Source organism: Rhamphochromis longiceps, linkage group LG5, assembly GCF_057381845.1.
Source record: "Rhamphochromis longiceps isolate RC_006_pf linkage group LG5, R_longiceps_female_GT1.1, whole genome shotgun sequence".
Taxonomy (NCBI): Eukaryota; Metazoa; Chordata; class Actinopteri; order Cichliformes; family Cichlidae; genus Rhamphochromis; species Rhamphochromis longiceps.
In genome coordinates this window covers 38,106,763-38,130,834 of record NC_140561.1, presented here as the reverse complement: position 1 = coordinate 38,130,834, position 24,072 = coordinate 38,106,763, and the positions used below count along the sequence as shown (strand labels likewise).

Here is a 24,072-nt window from a genome sequence, read left to right as displayed (position 1 = left end):
AACTGGATCCATCCGAGTTATTGGACAACATTCTGCAGAGAAGAAAATAATCACATTTCTCTGACAAAGTGAGCTAGTAGAGCATATTTTCCATCGACAGTATGAAAACCATTAGATTTCTTGTACTTGGTGCAGTTTTTGCATTGCCACGCAAGCAGAGGATTAGTGTAAGCCTTGTGCAGTGCAGACTGTTTTAAAGTTTGTTACAGGATTTACATATTTTTAGTGATGAGTAATGAGTTTTCATAATTTGTATCTTGTGAGAAATTCATAATTTAATGACAGAAAAAGAGAATTGCATGCAGTGTAGTAACATGGGTCTAAGTTGAGCACTATAGGGAGAAAATAGACACTAAAACTGGAACTAAAAATAATATTTTTGAACACATAGCCTGTCAGGGGTTTAAAATATTGCGGGTAAGGTAAAAAAAAAAAAGTTACTTCTCGTGCTACAGTATGTTCTGGCATTTATCTGGAAGCTCTTTCAACATGCACTAATGGAATAAACACTTGCAAACCAAGCATCACACAATGAGCCTGCACTGCAGGGCCTGCTCGCGAAACACAAGCAAGAGTACTGAAAGGATCCAACATCAATATCCTGTATCCAGACACCACAGGACACCCCTGAGAGTCTGTCCGTCATCAGAGGGATCAGTTTGGGTAACAGGAGGGAGACCTGCACACTCTGAGGGGAGGTGGTTTTTCACGCTGTGGCTGTTGGGTGTATAATAATGCTGTGAGTATGTGTAAGTGGGATCAAACTTTGTGAAAACCTACAGAAAATGTAACATCCTCGCCGTTTCCCTCAGATTATTGAACATTTTAGCCTCTTTAAGCCCTTTTTTTTTTTTTTTTTTTTTTTTGTTTTTTTGTTTTCAAGGCTCACGGCTGTACTGTTGCTGTTCAAGTGAACACCGTGAAGCTTTTAGCAGATGAAAAAGTTTATATTTCTCCCAATCATAGAAGTCCTATTGTAAAACGAAGATTTACCAAATGAATTACCAGCTGTTCCATTTCTGCTTAATTTATATAAAAAGCTTTTCCAGTTTCCATGACATTATGTGGCTAAATAACAAGAGATTTCACTTTTTTATCTTTATTTCTGCAAAGCGTTATTCCCTTTTGGATTCATATGCAGTGTGCAGAAGATAGAGACTCATTATTGGCAATGAGGTATGTATAGATATTTCCTGATAATGAAAGCTGGAGATTAAAAAAAAAAAAAAAAAAAAAAAAACAATATGCAGATTTTTTTTTAAATAAAGAAAATGCAAACAAATTTAATTTTCAAACATAAAATTTAATGTACTAAATCCATTCATTTCTGCTTTGACACTGACTCTAAAACTATCTGTTCTGCATTTGCCTCCATGAGCCCCGTTGGTATTACAGTATATCAGTTTACAGAGCATTACATCATTAATGCAAACACTGTACCAATGGTAATCCTCTTCTTCCTGGATGACGTTGCAGGCAGGCAAACAGAGGCTTTGTAGCATACTGATAAGATGCTGTGCAGCCTGTGGTTGGCTGGTTAAGATACCTGCTTTCCCAGCCAATCCCTGGCAGCTGAATGTCAACCGAGGCAGGATTAAACACGCAGCGCACACACACTGCAGGCCAGGTGCCCGGTGTTTGTCAAAGCCTGTTTAAAGTTTTCTGTCACTTTTAAGTTTTTTTCAGTCCTACAAACAGAAAACTCATATAAAAATCTACAATAACAAAAAGAACAAAAGTGTTTTGTCTGGAATAAAAATAAGCTGAGCAAGAAATGCAATTAAATATTCTAACTGTAATAAACCTGAAGCCTATAAGGCCTTGTTAATACCATATTTAAATTTATTTAATGCTTAAAAATATTATTTATTAAGATATTGTATGGCTTCGTACAGTACTTTTTTCTCCTCTACAGTACTGTGTATATGACTAAGCTGACTTCTCATATAAAATGGGAAACAGCTGGGCTAGCTCCACCTATCAAAAGTCTAAATCTCACTGAACTACCATGTTGTATTATGTGCCGTTGTTATCAGATGGTATGATGTTCTATATCAGCGGTCCCCAACCCCCGGGCCTCGGACCGGCACCGGTCCGTGAGTCGTTTGGTACCGGTCCGTGAGAGTTGAGGCTCAGGTGTGAAATGTGTGGTTTTTATCAGTTTTCAGCGTTATTTTGTTAGCGTTTTTATCGTTAACTCCGTTTTCCTGGGTCTTTTCACGTGTGTTATAAATAAATCTTCTATTTTTCAGTACCGGTACTAGTTTTATTTTGTTGTATTTTTCCGCGACACCTTAAAGGCCGGTCCGGGAAAATATTGTTGGGCATAAACCGGTCCGTGGCGCAAAAAAGGTTGGGGACCGCTGATCTATATGTTCTACATGCTCGGTTACAGCCCATTTTAATGAATATTAGTGATAAAAATACCACCTGCACAAATAAAACCTGAAATAGTTCAGTGACACAACATCCTGACTGCAATAAATCTTTTACGCACTGATAACAGAAAACCTTGCTCTCTTCCACACTCAGTCCATCAGGCCTTGCAGAGCTACATCTTCATTTTCAGACTTTCAGACTTCATCATTTATTCCTCCTGCCTGCGAGAGGGATGGCCTCATCTCTGGGAGCTGCAGGACCAAGATCGAGGCATCACCAGCTCCCAGAAGCTATTCTGTTGAGAAAAAGGAAAAGAATTGGGCCAAATATACATGCCTCACTTCTCCTCCTTCTCCTTCTAGTAACTTTAATCATTTTATTAAATTATTAGTAGATTTAACATCCATTTCTCTCAAGTTACAATCTCATTGTGCAGAGCACTTCTATTTGTAGACAGATGTTATCTGTGTTAAGCTATTGTGTGTGTGAATTATTCCACTGGCTTTAGAGGATTCCTCCTCTGGGGATACACGGACATACAGTTGTTCCTAGTGTGGTAAGCACTGAGCCCATCTGTCAAGCAAATCCTTTACATCTCTGACTTCATCAGACTCTTGGTGTCAGAAGGCAACTTTTAAAGTGTTAAAAACATGTCACACTTTTATTCACATCTGCTGCTCAACACACGTGAATCTGCAGCACGGGATTACGTGTACACGTGTTTACACAAATGCATGTAGTCTGCAGGACGGTAATGAATATATGAATCACTGTGGATGAGAACAGACAATTAAGTCAAGATAATGAATGAGTGGAAGAGGCTGTTTGTTACCACTCTCATTTTGCTGCTGACGTCTGTGTGACATCCAGCAGTAGTTGCGTAATGTGCTTGTGTACATGAGTTTTTTCATTCTCGCCTGAAGTTTGTTCACCCGTTGACCTATTTTCCATTTAGGGGTCATCTAAAGCAGGGGTCAAAGTCAGTCTAATGACATCTACAAAAAAATAACTTGGTGTTTAATTTGAAACCCACAACTTTAAATCAGAATAGATCTGCACAAACCTTCACTACTTGTGCAGTTTGGGATAAAACTGTTTTCATGCCTTCAAACTCAATAAGAAGTCTCTCAGAGGTGAATTCTCCTAGCATGAGTACACATTTCTTCATAATTCTTCTGCAAAAAAGAGGTCACTCATCTCTTTTTCTGTCAATTTTTATGGATTTTAGCAAAATTTGTGCTTCTGTATCCAGAGAAGTAAAGTAAGATAACTGACTGAAAGCATCTTTTGTGACCCACATTTGATGCTATAAAATGTACTTGTGTATGGCTTCTTTCTGAAGAGCTGGCTGATTGTATTTTGAGATTGTGCGTAAGCCCAGTAAGACATTGTGGGAAAATGGCTTTTTTAGGATTGCTTTCTATGTGATTCTATTAAATGATATGAAGAAACTATTTATAGAGGAGAGGAGAAAAGGCATTTTCTACATATAAAGGAAAAACTTTACAAACAGAGATCTCGGTCAAACGTGGGAGTACGTACTCCTGTCCGTGGGCAGTATATCTGGGCGTACCACTCCTGGCAGTACAGGCACACCTGCACACCCTGACCGATGAAGAGACACACCCACATGATGATGTTGCAGACAGGGCTCTGTCGCTTGTCGGTCATGGTGAAGTTGAATGCCACTAAGAGAAGATGGGAAAGGGGATTTGTTAATGGGCTTTCGGTTCTTTCTTTGTATCTGTTATTGAGAGAGCAGGAGGTCGATAAAGGGACAAGGACACGCAGAGAGAAGAAACCAAAACATTGAGTGAGAATCCTATAAAAACAGACTTTTTACAGTGTTTTTGTGAATAATTGAAGAATTTAACTCGAAAGTTTGAAGGCACACTCTTCAAAGCAAAAGCCGTTTACATATTTTTAACAAGCTATGGATAGGCATCTCAAATACAGTGCTTTTATCAGCGGTAATAATGTAGACATGAAAAATGTGTCTGTGTTTTTCTCCCTTTAAAAGGCTTTTAGGCAAATGAATGAATTTCTGTAGCTGGGTCAGCACACAAGTTACTTATGCTGCGCTAACAACTGTCCCATGAATAATAAACACACCCCTCACCTCCAAAGACGGCAAAGAGCAAGAACATGACTGGGTAGAAGAAGCCGAACCCCATGGCCAAAGCATACTCGTGAACGACGGCAGAGACTATGAAAACCGAAAGCATGGCAGCAGTTCGGAATTTCCTATTTGACAGCTGCAGGGATTGGAGAGTGAACAGAAAGAGGATTTGGCTAAAAGTTCAGGGGTCAGACTGACTTAACAACAGTTAAATTGCCACACACATGCTGGTTTATAAACAGAGACGAAACCAACAGAGTTATGGGATTTGTTTTGTTCAATATACATGTGTTAGTCTGCAGTATTAGTACTCTGCTCACCCAAAGAAAGTCCCTGTAGCCATAGTAATACAGCCAGTCATGAACCACTATGTTCCAGGTACGGTAATAGTTAGCAAAAGACGTAGAGTTCCACCAGTCCTGAAAAAACAACAGAGGATGAGTCACTCATCAGAATAAAAACATCAAGAAAAAGGGCTGAATAGGAGTGAATGTTTATTATTGATCATCTATTTCTACTGATGAGAGATTCGCTATTATTAAAACATCTTAGTGTATACCAAACCCTACAACTAAGGATTTGTAAATGGGTCTTGGAGGTGAAAGCAATGCAGTTCTGCACAGTGCATCAAGTTCCTGGGTGGGTATACTGGTTTAATCTTCATCAGTTTAAACAGACACCTCGGTGCAATCTCTGATTGTGTGCGACACCTTTCTATAAAAGCTGCACGTAAATTTCAGATGTGAGAAAAACAAAGCCAATGCATGCATTCTTTTCAATGACCAGCAGGAGGCGACTCAACTGGTTGCAAACTGACTATAAAAAATGTGACTTCTTAAACACAATCTAACGGTTATATTGTTTGATTTAATACACCATGCTGCTCATTCTGTCATTTATAGTCGGATTTAGAGTTGTTGACAAAAGAGGGTATGCTTTAGGGTGTGGCTTCCTTGTGAGTCATGTGCAGTGTACTCAGTGTCTAAGTCAGACTTGTCATTACCAGTTATGAAATAACAAGATAGGAAAAGTCCAAAATGCTCAACCCAAGGATTCAAAACAGCACTTCACTATCTAATGGGTGTTGGCACAGTGGCATGGCCATCATTTATATACAGTCTATGCACGTTTGTCCCAACTGTTTCAGCTGACAAGCAGTGTCATTTGAACATTATTAAACCAATAAAGTGCCATCACAGACATGCATCTAGGGCAGATAAGAGGTTTAAAGGTTAAGAACAATTTGTAGCCACATTGTAAATTAGGTGAATCAACTCCTGTAATTAACATAAAATACACACACTAGAATCTTTTCAAGATTATTTAGCATTTTTAAAACAAAAATGAAATTTGCAAAACACTGTCTCGCTGTCTTACATCCATTTTTTGCACAAACCTACAAAAAGCCCCATGGCTAACCTTAGAGTATGATTATGACGAAAATACATAAGAGTGAAGAAAAGTCTCACTCACAACCACACAGACGTTTTCTGGTAAAATCCTGCCCCACATTCCCCCAAGTGCCTTGGTATCTTTTATAGCTAAATTCATTCAAACTCTCAGGCGTACTTAGAGTGCCATAAGCGAATAAGATTTGTGGAAGTGAAAGTGGCCAACCACTATAAGCAAGTATTTTCAGCTCTTGCTCAAGAGCTATATAAATCAACAGGATTCAGCGATGGAAAAGTAAAACTGTTTGGGGACCAGCAGGTCACCCTGCTGCCATTTCACTTGTCATTAATCAGAATTTGCTTGTCTGTAAAAGTAAGCATTTCAGAAAATAATGAGTCTACAGCACAGAAACAGGAAAGGACCACTGGACCAATTAAAGTGTCCACAAAAATCAGCCGCACACCTTATAGAACATTCTGTCAGCAAAACGCAGGAGCTCCCCGAAGAGGTTGAGCCAGCAGTGCAGGAAGGCAAAGAAACACAGCAGGAGGAGCATTATTCCTGCAACACACACACACACAGACGGAGAGAATTGCATGGAGCGATTTTATTTTGGGCATTGCCCCCAGTTTTCTCAGAGGAATTGTAACTTGGCACAGATGCTATTGCACTAACTCGCTCTTCACTCAAAGGGAGTCATAAACATTTCAGCCTTTGATTACTTGTATCAGATTCATGTTAGCATCTTTCATCTTATCACTGTCTTAACGACACTCTGGAGTCCTTTCCTACATTGCAGGCTTAGTAAAATATTAACCAGTGCTGACTCACACGCATGAGAGATAATGGATGTTATAAACATAAATGATGTCACAATCAGAGTCAGAGATGAACTTTAACCTGCACACAGCTTCTTTCTAACGCTGTAAGTGGGGAAAAAAGGGAGGAAAAAAGGCCACGTTGAGTTTGTGTGTGTACAGCTGAGGACTCTTTGAATAAGAGGACATACCTGGTAATATAGAGTGAAAAATAGCCAAAACCATTGTTCGTTTACTGAAAGGCACGTTGGTCTGGGTTCTAAAGACCGGCATGCAGAGACGCACCAGGATAAAGTAGCCGTAGAACAGGCACCCCAAAATCTGCAAAGGGAACATCAAAGAGGTTCGAGAACATCCCATAAAAGAGGAAATGAAACGGAGAACACACACGAGAATCAGAAGTACAAATGTGGAAATGGCTTAGCGATAACTGCGATCAGGGATATATTATTACTTCAGATTATTTCAGTATACAGAAGTAAAACTTCTTTTTAGGTCAGCAGACACTACCAAGTCTTTTGTTAGATATTCAAAGCAAAAGGGCTGAATTATAAATAGGAAAGCAACATTTTATCTCACCATGCCAAGAGTAATGCCAACATAGTTCCATCGTATGTGGCGATTTCTGCAACAAACGGACATTTCATAAATTTCAGATGCAAGATTATTCTTAATGTGTGCTCTGTTCTCAAATTTTTATCAGTTTTCATGTTGCCTGAATTTGTCTCTAGTGTCGCAGTCCAGATTAGGGATTCCACAATGCATCTAATCTCAGATCAACACGACTGCTTGTAACTGCATCTTGTTGTTTTTCAGCCGTCGTTAGATTTATGTTTGTAGCTGCTGAGCTATAGATTCTGAGAGATGGGATTTGATGCTGTAATGAATAAAAAAGAAAGTCACTGCTGGCTTTGTGAGTTTGTGTCACATGACAGAACCTCCAGTTTTAATGAAAACTGGACATAGATATTTTTGATAATTACTAGAACAGAAGAGCATAAATAACCAGCCAAAATGAGGGGTTAATATATCCTACCGAGGGTATGATTCCCTGTAAATGAGCGTTGGACAGAAGAGGAAGTACAAATAGCTGGAAAATGTTGGGAATCTGTGATTTTCTCCTGAAAAGACAAAGACAACGCTGTTAGTGTGGCCATCATGTTTGTGTCCAAAACCTTTAAGTTATTTTAAAAGTGGCTTCACATTAAAGTCTTGTTGAGTCATTCATTATTCATTTAATTTCACAGCTTCACTGTGCCTTTAATGCAAGAACCTGTAAACAAGGGGCCATCTTTAAAAATTAAACAACACTCGGGTTGTCGCTGAATCATTAAGCCATTATACCAAATTATCTGCCTTAAAGACTCATCAGTTTTACTAAATGGTTTGCTGTAGTTTGTTCCAGCTAGTGTGGCGTCCTTTAAACACTTGTATTACAGCCCTGCTCTATAAAAAATGTATTTAACGGACCTTCTGTGTGAAGAAATGATCTTAACTTCCATTTCGATTTTATGTCAGTTTTACTACTTAAGTCAGGACTACAGTTTTCTCCAGGGGGCATTTGTTTTAAGTATTCATGTTTTTGCTCTTGGTCTCCCCTCATGTTTCATATTTTTATCTCCCACTAACAGACCTGTACAAGAGCATCTCTAGCTGCAGATTCATTGTTAGTTTTAAAGTTATTACATAGGTAACCTGCAGAGTTCTGCTTAAGTCATTTTTCCCCCTTATTTCCGGGAGTGTCACTGTGAGTAATGATAGCGCCCGGAGAGAAAATACACCGGACTTCAATACAATACCTTCCTTTGGAGCATTCTTCATGATAACAGGAGCCGTTTCTCTTAAGAACGAGTAGGTTTTCATCAGGAATCGAATCTGGAGAAAATGGATACAGTTATTACGTGAAGGGAGACAGTGTATCAGTATTAGCTGCTTCTACTGTAGATGTTTGTCTTCACTCCAAGAACTGACAAGCTGCCCGAAATGAAACATCCAGATACTCACATCTCTTTTTTTCTTTTTTGTTTCTCTTTTGTTGTTGACTCATGATTTATGTGCACTCCCATCAAACATGAAGCAGTGCAGCATGGTGGGACAGAGAGCAGCACAGTTGCAGAACTTGGCTTAATTTGTCATAAACTGCAGTTCAGAGATGATGCACAATCAATCTGCGTAGAGCAGGGAGCATCATAAAGCAGCAGTGAACCGCATTTTGGGGCAATTCAGGGAGTTTGAATATTTAATTTCTGCATCAAACTCAGCAGTTTTAAAATGCCATGAACATCATGTAAATACAAAAAAGACTGATTGGACTCAGTCAGATGAGGATCATGGCCGGGTTTCCCAGAAGCATCTAAGCACCGAGATTATCTCACTCCATCAAACAGAGCTAAAATGATTTTAGTGCTAAGACTGATTTTGGAGGCCGGGGCCGATGTGATAAAGAGGATGAGGAGGTATTAGTGTATGGGTTTGTGATGTTCAAATGCTGGCTGCAGTGAGATCTGCTGCCAGAGATGCTTTCTCCTTTGGTGACTTTCCAGTTGGAAAGCTCCCATCTCTGGCTAGCAGGCTATCTTTATCACAATGTTCCAGCTGAGGGCAGTGAATTACTGCTTCTACAATTTGGATTACCTATGATTGCCAATGAATATGTGTGTAATGTTATCTATGATACAGTGTGTTTCTAGCACAGGTCATTACCAATAATCTTTTTTTTCTGTTGCATTTGGACACAAAGTAGCTCTTTACACTGAATATGCAGTAAATGAAAAAATGAGCGGCTGCACATGTGACAGACTCACCTGTTCCAGTATCACAATAAACCGCGATGCAGGTGGCAACTGGTGGTGCACAACAACATAGATGGGGAAGACTCCAAGTATGCAGGTCTGTATGAGATACAGGATCAGCCCCATCCCCAGACACAGCCCCATCTTGGAGGGGACTTTGTGGTACAAAGAGCCCCAAAACAGCAAGGTGTAATAGGGAACGCTCAGGGTGTAAGAAAACATGATGGCCCAGGCTACAGTGACCGTCCCCAGCTTCCCAAAGGCGTAGAACAGCAGGTCAAACTCCAACACTAACCTGGGATTGAAAACCAACAAATAAAGAAATAAAGAACAAAACACAAATCATATTCATTATTTATTATGTATTGGAAACCACTTTGATTGTATTCAAACACAGCTGGGTTTTCTTTTCATTGCTCGAATCGTGAACGCCATTGAATATTTTTCCTCTGACATTCTTTCATCCAAAAGGCCCCTCCAGTGATGATATTAATAGATTTTAAACACACACTTACAGCTGTGTCTTTTTTTTTAAAGAACAGTGTCACAAGTGTGATAGTATTATTTGTGTACCATTATTTAGCGCATGTAAATAAAAATTCACTGTTAACTGAAGCTGAATGGATCAAATCATTTGCACACAGCAGAGTTGCCCACTGGCACTAGCTCAAATGAGGAACATTTGCAACTGCAAACAAAAACCAAATCATTACGACACTGCCCAAAGCAAGAGAAGAAATACTCAGAGGAGTTGATTCGTTATCTTTCTGCTACCAGATGAGCAGAGGGGCAAGGAAGGCGGGAGATAAGAGAACAGGAAGTCTTGGATTAATTGAGTTTCTGTTAGATTTGGTTCAGGGTTAAAGAGTTTGACACATGGCAGTACCACACACACACACACACACATCCACGTGTCCCACTGACCTGCCCTGATCGATGTAGTCAACAGCCAGAGTGCTCAAAAAGAAAATGATGAGAACAGCTATGAACATGTGGTAAATGGTCCGGATGTGGCTGATCTCGAACAGTTCGCTGAGAAAGAAGAGGAAAGACACAAATAAATACACAACAAAATCAATAAAATGGCCCCATGTTTGATAAATCTGTGCGAACTCTGCTGTGAATATTGTAAAGGTTTACAAAAACGTGCTAGTCCCATCTAAGTTTGCAGTTTGATTGGGTGCGCCTTGCTAGCTCTGGGTTGGACTCCCTTTTGTGTCGCCGATTCATGAAGGTACCGGGGACGTTCCTCAGAGATTTAAGGCCATATTGAAGCGACAGCATCAGACTTATCTGATGCATGAGGTAAATCTCATGTTCCATCACAAACCAAAGGTGCTCTCGGATTGAGATGGCATGTGACTGTGCAGGACATTTGAGTACAGATGGCTCATGTTTATGCTGCTGGAAGCAGCCATCAGTAGATGAGTAGACAGTCATAAAGGGATGGAGAGGGTCAGTAATGATGCGTAGGTAGGCTGTCACATTTAAATGATGGCCACTTGGTACTAAGGGGCCCAAGGTGTGCCAAAATTATACCCCCCATCATCAAAGCATCACCAGCCTGACCCATAGACACAAACGGGATGAATACATTCTTCATGTCGTTTACACCAAATTCTGACCATCTGAATATAGCAGCATATATTTAAACTTTAGATTTAGGCAACGTTTTTTCAGTCTCCATTGTTCAGTCTGTATGTCCGGTATGATCAGGAGCCCAAGTGAACTTTCTGCTCCTGTAAGCCCATCTGCTTTTTTGACCCATTCTCTGGGAACCATCGAGATGTGTGTGGGAAAATCCCAGTAAGTCAACAGCTTCATTCAGACCAGCCTGTCTGGCATAAACAACCATGCCACGTTAAAAGTCACCTAAATCATTTTTTTTTCTCATTCTTGTGTTCACTTTGAACTTCAGCAGGTCACCTTGTCCATATCTACATGCCTAAATGTGCATTTGATGCGCTGATCAAATAAATCCATTAACGAGCAGTTGAATAACCTAATAAAATGCATAAACCATGCATATATCCAATTAAATTAGAATTTTCTATTTGAAAACTATGTACACTGACAATCTGTAGATGTTAAACCCTTGTGTTAAACCCAACTCTGATTTAATTTGGGTGTTTTCACATCTTTTATACTCACTCCAGCAGTGACGCCCTGGCCATAAACACTTTGCCATCATCCATTCTCTGAGATCTGACACAAAGCATAAACAGAAAAACAGTCACACACTTCAGTGATTAGCATAAAAAAATATGGTGACCAACAGACCAATTTGTGTCTCATTCTTACCTGGATGAGCTTATATTTTTTGTCTTTCCATTTACTGTTGATTGGGTGTTGGAGAGGGACTGGACGGACTCAGTCAGAACTCTGTCTAGAATTTCATTGAGCTGATCCTGGACCTGCTCCATGACTTTTATTTTGATCTTCTACAAGAGGAAAAAATAATTTCTTTCGAATCACGTTTCAGTAACTGTGTTGCCTTTGTAAACCACTTTCCTACTTTCATCCACCGTTTAAAGAAACAGTGATGAAATACCTCAGTACATCGTTCCCACTGCCTCGCATCTTCTTCCACCACCTTATCATGATTGCCAGCTGCAGAGAGAAGAACAGATGTTTCTCACATCGTTCGCTAAACTTTTAAATATACTGAATATATCTTTCACCTAAAACTGTGTAAAAATAGACAGAACTGAAAGATCAGCTTACAGTATAAAACAGTATTTTGTCCATACCAGAGCTTGAGTTGTCAGATGACTGTCGGGGCTTGATCTTCCGATTATACACCCTGCTATCGGCCTCCTTGGTCGTCATGGCTACCCTCACGACTGGAGGTTAGTCTGTTTTCAATGAATGCACGTGCTGTCGTACTGATGCCTGTCAAAGTGAGTGATGTAATGCTTTTATTTATTGCATGTGTATAGCTCATGCCGAAATCTTCTAGGTGAATTGTGGTGAGTATAACTGTAACGCATTTATGTTAAACTAAAATAAGCTGTGTGCATTAATATATCATTCTTTGCAAACTTGTGACGCGCCAAATGTTGTAAATGCTTTGTGGAGAACAGCCTATAAACAGTAAGCAACTTTTACTGGTATAGTTTTGCACATTAGTAAGACACACATGAATGTTTAAGTTTAAATCCTTCATTTAGAATTAGTGTTATGATGGGTATATGTTATTATTTTGTGTTTTCACTTTGAATGTTGTGGATGTGTGATGTTTCCAGTGTCTGTGTGGCTAAGAAGCGTTAAAGGTAAAGACCTCAGGAGCAATTTTTCAACTTGAAGTATTTCTATATCGGTAAACTGCAAGTAGAAGAGGGAATTACCTTGTCGTAGTTCACGAAAGACTGAATTCACAGCAATAAATGCAAAATTAAAATAAGACTCACTATTAACCTCCTAGGACCTGGCGTCCACATATGTGGACATCACATTTTTGGGTTATTTAGACCAAAATACTCAATTTTGCTCTACAAGGGCCTGATATCCACTTACGAGGACGTTATACTGCTACTGTTGTATCAAAATTTTAAACGAATATCCTCATATGTGGCTCTTATTTTTCTTAAAAACAAAAATAAGGTAAGGTAATAAGGTGGTTTACATTCATCGGGCCCCAATGTGACCAAGTATCAAAGAGAAATTAAAAATGCATGCCGTGGAAGAGTTCGGGTCTTAGGAGGTTAAAGTTTATATTCGATACAACGCATATTTTTATTTTAGTGGAGAAAAAACTGTTTCCATTAAGTAAGAGAGTTTAATGAGTCTAGCTGCCAGTACTTTACTGTTTACCTGTGTGTTTCAGCCTACCAGCAGCAGTGCAGCAGCTGCCACAATTGCCACGAGATTCAACCTGGCTTTAGCTTTTTGTTAAAGTTTAATAACGTGAGAGGATCTTCCACGATAAATTGAAAAATTACATCAGGTCACTGGCTCGTTGCTGGCTGGTTGCCTCATGTCAGAGATTATTATCATTCCTGATGAGCCTCAGTGCCGGTGTAGTGAAACCAATCGTGTGAATCCAAAACTGAAAAAGTGAACTGCTTGTCCGGATAAAGGCACCTGTAAGCTCGGTGTTGTGGAACAGTGGTTACCCACAGTGGTTTTCCACAACAAGCCACAAGTCACTGCAGTTCAAGCTAAACAATCTAAACAAATGATAAAGATCCGCGTCTCCACTGCAGGTTATAAGAGATAAGCTACAGCAGAGAGGTTGCATTGTGGGGTAAAAAACAGTCATTGACCTCATTAGTGACCCATACATTCTGGTCATTCCTCCATTAAACAGATACGCGTCAAAAAGAAATTCAGATTAGACGCTGTGCAGCTGCAGACACAGTCATATGGGGTTTTTAAAGCAAATCATCCTTATTGTAACAACTCTAAGATTATTAATGAGTCTATGTCATGTTTAAGAAAATATTTATTGGCTTGACCTCTTTTCTACTTGAGCCCGAGCAGCTGTTACTTTCCTTTTGATTTGTTGTATTGATGAACTTTGTCTCCCTTTGTCAAAATGCTAAACTGATGCTTCACTTAATTTCATGAGCAGCCAGTACTAATAGATTTTCAGCAAAATCTATGATCTGTTACGAAAACATTACTCATAGAAGCTGTTTTAAAAATCATATTTGGGTTCATGACCTACTTTTACCTACATGAAAAACTGCCTGTGTGGTTAGAGGTACATGCATCGGTTTAATAGCCCATTCACAGAAGAACCCTTGAACTCAATAACTCAGTTCTGCCATCATTATATAAAATTTATATCCAGCACGATGCTTCAAGACCTCTGATCTTCTTTAATGTTCAGTGTTGGCTACAACACTCATGTCGAGCGTTTCCTACTAATTTAAAAATTGCCCACAGCAGAAACTGCAGATTTATCATTCGTTTAAATAATACAAGTGTCAAATGTCAGACATCACTGTGTCGGGTAGATGTGACATGATCTATAAATATGCATTAGATGTGTACTCACAGTGTTTTAAGTTCAGGTCCACTCAGCAGTGCACAGGATGGAGCCTCTGTTTCAGTCAGTTTCCACTGACACTGACTGTTAAGTATGATGCAAGTCTTATGATCTGTGTCCCCTCCTGATGCACTTTACCCTCATGGCTCCTGGCCCAGGGAATCCATTGCCCAATCAAACTTTACCTCCTTGGCTGGACTCATGAGGTCATGCACAACACTGGACTGTGCCCTAATGTCTCACTTATCCAAGGTACTTAATACAAATTTCATTCATATCATGTATTTTGTGCACTACGTTAAAGGTATATAATCTGGGTCAAACTTCAAACCAAAATAGTAAATATCACAGGTCTATTTAGCATCTACAAATATGCTCTTATTTGGAAAAGCGTGTTGCTTATTGTTAAAGCACAGCTGTGTGTGGAAACAATGTTTCCACTTTAGAGTAGATAATGAATGAACTGGGCAAAAGTGTGTGTGTTTCAGGAGTAACTGGTGAACTTGAGAGAATTGTACATTGTGGAAATAAATATTTGTTCAAAGCTCAAAACATTTCCAGAGGAATGCTGTCTGTCTGTCCATCCAGTCATCCATGTCAGAGTCGCGGTGTATAACCTGAGGGCTGTCAGTTTGTTGCTGGTGAATTCAAACCCAGGACACAAAGATATATGTACTGTATTAATGTATTTGTCCATTTATATGAAATGTATCTCTCGGTTTAAACTAATGATACATGTACAAAATTACTTTCTGGTACGAAGCACAGCAGGAGTAAAGAAAAACAAACTCTTTATAAATACTATTTTCAAATAAATACATACAAGGTTAGAATGATTTATTTTGATTTAAAACAATCCCCCCAAACTTTGTGCTCGTTCAACTTGATGTGAAACTGTTAAATTGAAAACGTGTTCTCGAACAAACTGTACGGTTTGTTTGGTGTCCTCGTTTCAAAAATCAAAATATTGAACTTTGACAGCGCTACGATTACACTAGATAAATATAGTTTGAACAAAATGGCAGAAAATCATTATAACATAACATCATTATAATGTACATTTTTAATAATAATTTAATAAGCTCACATTTTACAAGACTTTATTGAGGGGTCAAGGTAATGTTAATTCCAGTATTTTGCTGGGGATTTGTTGTGAGGTCCCACTGACCTCACTGGTGCAGCTGTTTTTAAAGCTGCTTTATCTCTCCTGCTTCTCTCCTGGGCTGCGAGCTGCAGAGGTTACTGACGTTATAATGTTTTATTTGGCTTTTACAAATAACATTAAAGAAGAATAATGACAAGAGCGTGTGGTAATCCTCTGTGCACAGCATCATATTTATTGAAAGGTGAGTTCATGAAATAACAGCGCTGTTTCTCAGCAGCTACAGAAGAGAGTAGTTCATGCACTAAATCACACGCCATAAACAAACAAAACAACACACTGTTGTACAAATAAACACAGACACTTCGCCTCTGTCTTTTTTTAACCGCTCGGCCATTCCTGCAGTCCTCTTTCTGCATGTTCAGGATACAGTATCACAATTCTTTGATCTTGTCGGAATATTTTTTTAGATTTGTTACAATTACTTTAAGACAAACAGAACAATTGTTTTTTAAAAATAAAATAAACGCAGACACTCCCAGTTTGATGAGCAACCACAGTGCAGGAGGCTGTTTTCAGCGACAGCGTGCTGACGAGAAAGGCCATTTATGTTCAGCTCGCGGTTTCTATAGGTTATGTAAACACACACAACTTCAAAAGTTCAGTGGCCTTTTATTACCTTTTAAAAAGACAGATGATGAAAAAAATACTCAGATTTAAAGGGCAATTAAAGGGATGTAATAATAATTAGAATGCTACACACATTTCACTCAACCTCAGTCCTGTAATAATAATTATCTGTTACAAGTAACATCTTTGTGTTAAAGAGGGACAACCGTAAAAAATATAGTAGTATAGTAATTAAATACTTTATGGTGCCAGTTAGTTAAAATTAGGATATTAAAAGACATTCATAAGCTGGGTTAATTGGTGACCTAATTGTCTAAAGGTGTGGATGTGAGCCCGTCTCTGTGTGTTGACTGGTAACCTTAGCACCACACCCCACCCGCCTGACCCATTAAAGCATAAGCAGGTTAGGTAATGGTACTAAACCATATCACGTAGATAAATCCTTATGTTTTTCATCATATACTGAATATGAAAGGAGGACATAGCTGCAGAGTCTGAAAAGTGAAGCCGGAGTGGATCAAACCTGCAGTCTGTCTGACTCCTCAGGGTTCAATAAAATGTCACATTATGTAGAGGTCTATACACTCTGATGTGAAAGCGACCCTCAGTTCCCTCCCTCCATTACCTCAGTAAACACTTTCCTGATAACTCTTATTGATAACTCTTAACTCTCACACTTCAGTTCTTATCAAATACGATATGTTGTTCATTTTATCAATTATAGTTCTGATTAGAATCAAAAAGAAAGAGAAAGCTGGGGATACTTTAGAGCAGGGGCATCAACTCTTGAAACCAGACTACGAGCAAAAACACAGAGAAGGCCAACAAGCTCAGTTCAAGACTTCATGGCAGAACTTTACAAACCACTGGGTGATGTGGTGACTATGTCCATCTTTTATATACAGTCTATGTTTGTTATAACATTGCAGAAAAACACTATTACAGGGTGAAGTAGACGTATCTGAGCAACCACACAGCACAGGAAGTGTGCTGTGTGTGCTTCCTTCGTCCACTTAAAGACAAATATGTTGTTCATGCACACTAACCTGTAGACTGCTTTGATACACATTACTGGTCCATTTTGGTTAGAAGCAGGTGCAAAACTCTGCTAATGAGAGACAGCTTTTATCTGCACACAAACACGCAAAGCTCAATGTCCACTGTCACCCTTGACCCTTCCATCCTGACTGTCTGATCAGGAGGTGCACAGAGTGAATGTGACGGGTGGCGAGGAGCTACTGACGGTCAGTGTGCGAGTGAACTCAGACTACACCCAATCATTACAGGACTGATACATTATCTGTACTTAGGGGTCAAAGGTCAAATATCTCACTGGCTGATGAGGTGCTACATCCATGTGCGCATGTGTGTGTGTGAGTCAGCAGGATAAGACAGGATTGTATCAGCTCTTGATAACCTGGAGTAACCCTTGCTTCATGTCTCCAGCAGAGCTTAGAGCTCGCACAGAATAAGATCCTATTTAAGTGACTCACTACAGTCGGGGCTTTGGTTTCACTCTGAGGTGGTTCAGCAAAGAACCGTAAGATTAGTCATTTTGTTAAACGTTTCTTGGAACGGCGGCTCTCACACAAAACTGCAGAAATCTCAAATCTTTATGATTCACTACAGGGACTATAAAAATAATACAGTTGCACATCAAAACAAAATGATAATGCTTCACTCGAAAACCGTTATAAATTAGAGATAAATAGCCAGTAAATATTTGAAGTAGAGCAAACAATAAATAATATATTTCTTTCCAGCTAGTATAAAAATAGTTGCTACACACTTTTTCCACTCTGCCATGCTCTTGCATAACATGACAGTGACTAAATATTTCACGCACAATCCCTGACAGGCAGTTTTAAGGGATAATTTACAGCGTAAAGTTGCCTTTACAACTACACGATGAGTCTTTACAAAACAATCTGTCTTCATTTGCTTTTGTCTTTGCTTTCTGCTCACAGCTAAAACTTGCTACAATGTGTCCTCTGAGGCTGATAAAGCACAAACTTGTGCCTTAAAGAGTCTTATGGAGTCTCATACGTTTATTGTCTATATTAAGCCCTGGCCAACTATCATCCACAGTATATGTGTATATGAGTATTTTAAACTCAAGGGACACTTTGTTAGGTCCACTTTTGCCTGAAGAACTGCCTCGATGCTTCATTGCATTAGTTTAATGAGCAGTTGAACAGGTATATCTAATAAAGTGGCCAGTGAGTGTAGTTTGCTGGCGTCGGTAGATTTACTAAGAATACTCATATCTTTTTCTCATGTGCTGTGCAAAAACTCATCACTGAGCCACACTCTCACACTTTTCTAACATTTTTCCTGATCACTATGAACCGTGGAGTATTTTTAGTAAGTCCTGCATACATCATCCTGCTGCGGTAAATGCTCACCGGAGCACCAAATGTGTTTATATCCATGACTGAACATAGTCCTTAACAAGTACACTGACTAACATTTGCTAAAAAGAGCAGTCCTCAAACATTTTGGGGGAATTACTTTGAAACTCACTTTGAAAAATGACACAATATAGGCACGACCTGTTTTTGACTGTTTACTGAGAGCCACAGACAGGCTGCGGAGGTCACAGATTTCTGATAGACAGCTTGGAGCATTGTTGGCTTTTGTTCTTCTAATGAGATTTGGTACTAACAGCGCACACATCTCGATGCTTATCTTCTATTCTGGTTTTGGGACTTTAACATGTTTATTGTTGCTTCACTAGTGTTCTTCCTCTTTAATACATATTTTTTGAAAAATGCTGACAACCAACATTGAAAATCAACATGCAGTGAAAAGTATAAATATCAGAAAAGTGATCACAAGGATCAAACTGTTTTCATGTTGTTAGTATTTTTTGTCTTTTAGATTTTCCATATGTTTATCAATGACACTGATGATAGTTCTAATAATAATCATAATGCTCAATGCCGACATCCCTCACTGAGTCTTTCACTGAGACAAACAGCACAACCTAGTGGAAACCTACCACACGGCACTTTCTCTTCCCCACCTTTCTATTTGTGGTCCCTTCATATTTCAAGTCATGGGGGAGGGGGTGCAGCAGCATCACAGGTGTAGGTTGCCAGGTCAGGCATTTGAGATGCAGTGCTTGTCAAACTGTTACACCCCACAAGTCATAATACAGAAACGAGAAAGGATCGAAGAAAACAAGCAGGGTGCCTAAAAAAGACACAGGAGGTCTGTTTACAGCAGGTGAGGAGGATGCGAGAGGAAGGGGAGTCTGGGAGGACAGTGATCAGCTGCATGCAGATTTACAGAGGCCTCAGAAAAAACGTCTGCCTGGAGAGAGAGAGAGACAGACATAGACAGAAATAGTGAATAAGAGCGACAGATACATTTGAGAGAAATGGTGAAAGCAAAGGATTGCAGAAAACAGGAGACAGCAGCCAGTGAGTCATGCCATCAATGCCAGAAGGAACATGTCTCGAGTCATTTTATACCTGGTGTCTTTACTAAGGAGTTACTTTTATTTGAGAACTGCACAGTGTACTCTGGGGCACGATTTAGATTTAACAGCGCATAAAATTCAGCAGCTTTGTGGAAGACTTGTATTTACTCGCTTGCAAACTTTACTCCAGCTGAAAGGACTTGAAAAGTTAGAATAACGTCCCCTCATCTTCATTGCATTACTTAGAGTGGAGGAATATATAGCATATTGGACATTATTAGTCTTAACATGATTGCAGTTTAAATTAAATATGCATTCCTAAATAAGGTCAATTCACTGTCAACAGTGAAGTATTTTTAAAGGAAGTATTTTTAAAGGAAGTATTTTTAAAGGAAGGTGCATACAGATCATGTCTGTTAGGTATTTTTGTGCAAAGTGTCTCACACTCTTAAAATAAAAACTCACCCAGGTTTCTCACATTGTTACAGCTGCCCACAAAGCACCAAAGAGCTGAAGCCAAGCAGCCTTAAAGAAATAGTGCTGATTCATAAGACCTCATGACCCAATACATCAATTGTAATCGCATTTTACTACAGCACGATGAACTGAGGAAAATGTCCATTCTCGGGCATTATCTAACACGCTTCTATGCATCCTACTATCAGTGCTGATTCTAGTCTGTTGGGGCTCTTGGCGAGAAATTCACAGCGTACTCCTACAACCAGAATTCATAACCATTATAAATAATGACCAATTTGAATGGTTATGAATTGTTAATAGTGTATCTTCTCCATAAATATCTTCCCCATTCTGCTTTCTTACCTGCTCAGGACTATTAGCTGGCTGAAGCCTCTGGCTGCAGACTGTAGAGTTTAGCTGGGTCCTGATTGTCACACACATCAGTTCTGGATACAGAATTCACATTCAGACACATGCTAAGACAGATAGAGCAGAACCACATGTCGTTGCAGCATCATCCACAGCAGCAGCAGCAGCAGTGACAGCAACAAGGGGGCAGCAGTGATGCAGAAAGAAATGGCAGAAAGAGTCAAATCAATGCTTTTACAGTCCTCATTCTACGAACAGAAGTGTGATCAGTGTGTGCAAGACAAATGTGGCAGCACAGTTTGTGATGTATGCTTCTACCATTATTTACTGCTACTAGCTGCATTAACTTAATTAGTCACTGAAATTAAAAGACAGCTAGTTACAACCAATATTTCTACCCTCCAGTAAGTCAGCGACAGACACCAGCAGGTGCTTTGCCGTTATTTCAAAAGAGTGCTCAGGTCTTACCTGTTGTCATTGATATCTGTGGTGTTTCCTGTGGACAGAAAGAGTGCATAAGGAGGCAGGCAGGTGCACAGTGACAAGGTTGGTGGCGTGTGAAGTGAGGGAGGAAAAGTGGGTTTGTAACAGACACGTAAGTTCAATTAAAACAGCCTAATGTGAAAGTGAAGTTAGACGGCCTTGGAACAAGCAGCTGCATAATGTATTGTATTAGACGCCAATATCTCACATTTGAATGACTAACACATTTTACAAGCACTTTACTGATCTGGCAACCCCATCAGTAAGGCAAGGATGGAAAAGCAGCACCAGCACAGGTTTAGCTGCCCAAAGCTTCATGCTTAGGGAATGATTACGGGCAGGGTCATTAAGTTATTTTCTACTAACATATCATTAAAGTTACCAGAAAGACTGATGCCATGGTAACACAAATACTGACTGTCACTTATAGGTTTTGTAACTTTCACCTGCACCTGAAGAGTTTTCATTGTGTAACATCTCTACAGGACATAAACACATTTAATGTTGCTTGAACGAATGACCAATAAACAGTGGCAAACACTGCCATTTGACCATAAGTGCCTCGTGTTTCCCATCTAAGGTGTCCTTGCATTAAAGTACAACCATCCCAAGGACTTTTATTAGCAGAAAACCAACAACACTTTCTTGGGAAATTGGGTCTGGTTTTAATACTGGTTCCTGGATCATTTTTATATCCTGCAGAACCTGATGAACTGAATTCAGCCCCAGCAGCGACTCTATTAACTCAACCCTCGGAGGCTGGCATTCTACCTGAATTACTGTGACAGAGATTCATTTCACCAAACATCCACTTGGCCTTTCTGCATGACAACGTATTGACAAAACATAACAAGACACTTCAGTTGCTTCTCAGTTTTTAGCAAGCCTCTGTGGATTTATCCATTGTTATGCACAGAAGCAACTTTATTTAATTTATGCACAGAAGCAACTTTATTTAATTTGTGCACAATTTGATGAGATGGATGCAATCATGGGACCTCACGCTTGACTGGATTATGAGGCCTGTTCAGTTTAATCCCTTAAGTAGAAAAAAATATTGTGACAGTTAATAAAAATCCTTATCCTGTCATGTGTGATGTTGCACATGTAGACACTGTAACTGTGAATGTTAAATTTAAACATGCTATAAATAAGAAATAAGAGGCTGCTGATCTTTGAGATGTGCATTTCTTCATAACTCACTGAAATTCATGACACTGAGAATAACAACGGTAAAAAGTAGTGATGAACCAGAAGAAATATGGCTTCAAAAGTCTGATTACATGATAATTACAGTAGACGTTTGCCTAGTATGAAGGAAAATAAGAAATAAATCTGAATGAATAAAAAACAGCTGAAAAAATCAGAAATTTACAGACAAAAAGAGCAAAATATTGACATTTCTTCCACAGCATTGTTGACAGAAGAAATAATAATGGGAAACCAGACTTGAACTAAGCCTGATTAAATCCTTTAAGGGTTCAAACAGGTAGTGAAAATCAGTAGTGATCTGTGATATTTAATTAAAAGCTCATATTGTAGCAGCAGACTGATTTATTGGCACAAACCCTGTTTCTGACTTTTATTGATATTCCTTGAGAATCAAAGAGGTGTGGTGTTGTTACACAACTCAACAACTGTCATCACTGGGTCAGAAGCTGAGGTGGGCGTCGCAGCCTGTCTGTCGGTTACCTGTCTCTATCTGAGTAATGACACAGCAAGCCTAATCCATCTCCTCCAGAGTCTGTCGCCGACGGGTGCAGACAAGCGCGCACACTCACACACACCCACAGACACAAAAAGCTTTTGCCTCAAACAAAAACCTCGAGCAGCGGGAGCAGTTCACTGCACATTTTTCATTGAAGTTTTACAAAAACGATCATCTGTATCCTGCTAATATCACTCTATGCAGAAGGAGAAGAAATCCCTGACTTCACTTCCCACTGGCTCAGAGTGAGAGTTAAATCTACTGACTACAACTTCATTACACAAACGTAATATGAACAAAAAGAAAGGTTTATGACAGCAGCAGGGCAATCACTGCTTTAACAGCCAGCAATCTGGAAGAGTATATAAAGCAACATTCAAACCTAATGGTTTATATGATGGCATAATGACAATCACTTAAAAAAAAACAGTCATAAAAATAAATCCATTTACCTCTGCTGATTGCGATTATAAAAATTCTCATTACTTTTTACAGGCTTTATCTGAACAGGGCTCACCGTTTTCTGAATCGAGTATTTCAGAAGCGTTGTCTGCTTGGCTTTCTGATTCAGCCGGAGGCCTGAAACAGCAGAAACACAAGCACGTGTCAACATTACGTGAAAGTTATCTTTTAAAATCTCGAGCTATAATCGAGACTTTTCATTACATGAAACAGCTGAAGTAAACATGAAAACTTTATGAACTTGAAGACTTTTGACTGCTTCACAAGCAGAGTGCAGACTATATGCATTTAGAACAGCAACAGACAGAACTCATTTGTAGTACTGTGCAAAGGTCTTAGCCCATGTATCGTGGCAAAGCATGCACCAGTGTGTCTGTTACATGATATCAGGTCGAGTTATCCTGAGCAACAGGTCCACAGCTTGTCTGAAAGTCTTTCAAACAATATTCTTTTGGACATTAGTCTCTTTTTCTCCATTTTCAGTCAGTTTTGTTTTTCAGCGCGACAGTGATTTGAAATAAAAAAAAAAAGCATACATGGATATTTTAAAAAAGAGAGAAAAACACACAATGAACCAATAAATCAGTCATCGACTGGCCCCCCCGAGCCTGGACAGCAACATTAATGAAGTGTGGGTCACCTTAACAGCAAAAGGAACAAAAGGCAGAAACATCCAAAGAAAGGCTTTGAATGTTCCTCAAGAAGCCTGGCAAACTATTCCTGAAGACAACTTACAGAAATCACAAGAAAGCTGCCTAAGAGGTTTCAGGCTCTGTCAAAGAGGAACGGTGGTCATATCAAAAATTGACTTTCAAACTGTTTACCTCATTGATAGTATTGGCATGTATCAAAATGTGAAGGGTTTTCACATCACTCTAACTAAGAGACAAACGTCATCCTTGACTGGAGACAGCAGTTGAAACCATAATGAAATAAATAAGA

The 24,072-nt window shown here is 39.3% G+C and overlaps 2 protein-coding genes across 2 annotated transcripts in view; both read right to left on the bottom strand.

Annotated features, from left to right (window-relative positions):
- Positions 1–467: 467 nt before the first annotated feature.
- soat2 (sterol O-acyltransferase 2) lies at positions 468–14,584 on the bottom strand. The gene is made up of 16 exons (XM_085407546.1): positions 14,503–14,584; positions 12,251–12,392; positions 12,052–12,110; positions 11,802–11,941; positions 11,652–11,705; positions 10,425–10,532; positions 9,513–9,795; positions 8,508–8,583; positions 7,745–7,829; positions 7,288–7,333; positions 6,900–7,029; positions 6,354–6,451; positions 4,819–4,917; positions 4,499–4,634; positions 3,922–4,067; positions 468–2,674 (listed from the first exon to the last, which is right to left on the bottom strand). Exons 2-16 carry the CDS (start codon positions 12,327–12,329, stop codon positions 2,618–2,620), a joined length of 1,596 nt encoding a protein of 531 aa, XP_085263672.1. The 5' UTR covers positions 12,330–12,392; positions 14,503–14,584; the 3' UTR covers positions 468–2,617.
- Positions 14,585–15,816: 1,232 nt separating this feature from the next.
- The window catches only part of kif5ab (kinesin family member 5A, b), an 83,346-nt gene continuing 75,090 nt past the window's right edge, over positions 15,817–24,072 (bottom strand). The window contains exons 26-29 of the mRNA XM_085407544.1: positions 23,186–23,247; positions 20,946–20,973; positions 20,472–20,554; positions 15,817–19,540 (exon numbers count right to left, since the gene is read on the bottom strand). Of these exons, the coding sequence (XP_085263670.1) occupies positions 20,485–20,554; positions 20,946–20,973; positions 23,186–23,247 (160 nt within the window). The 3' untranslated portion in view covers positions 15,817–19,540; positions 20,472–20,484. The remainder of the gene's footprint in view (positions 19,541–20,471; positions 20,555–20,945; positions 20,974–23,185; positions 23,248–24,072) is intronic.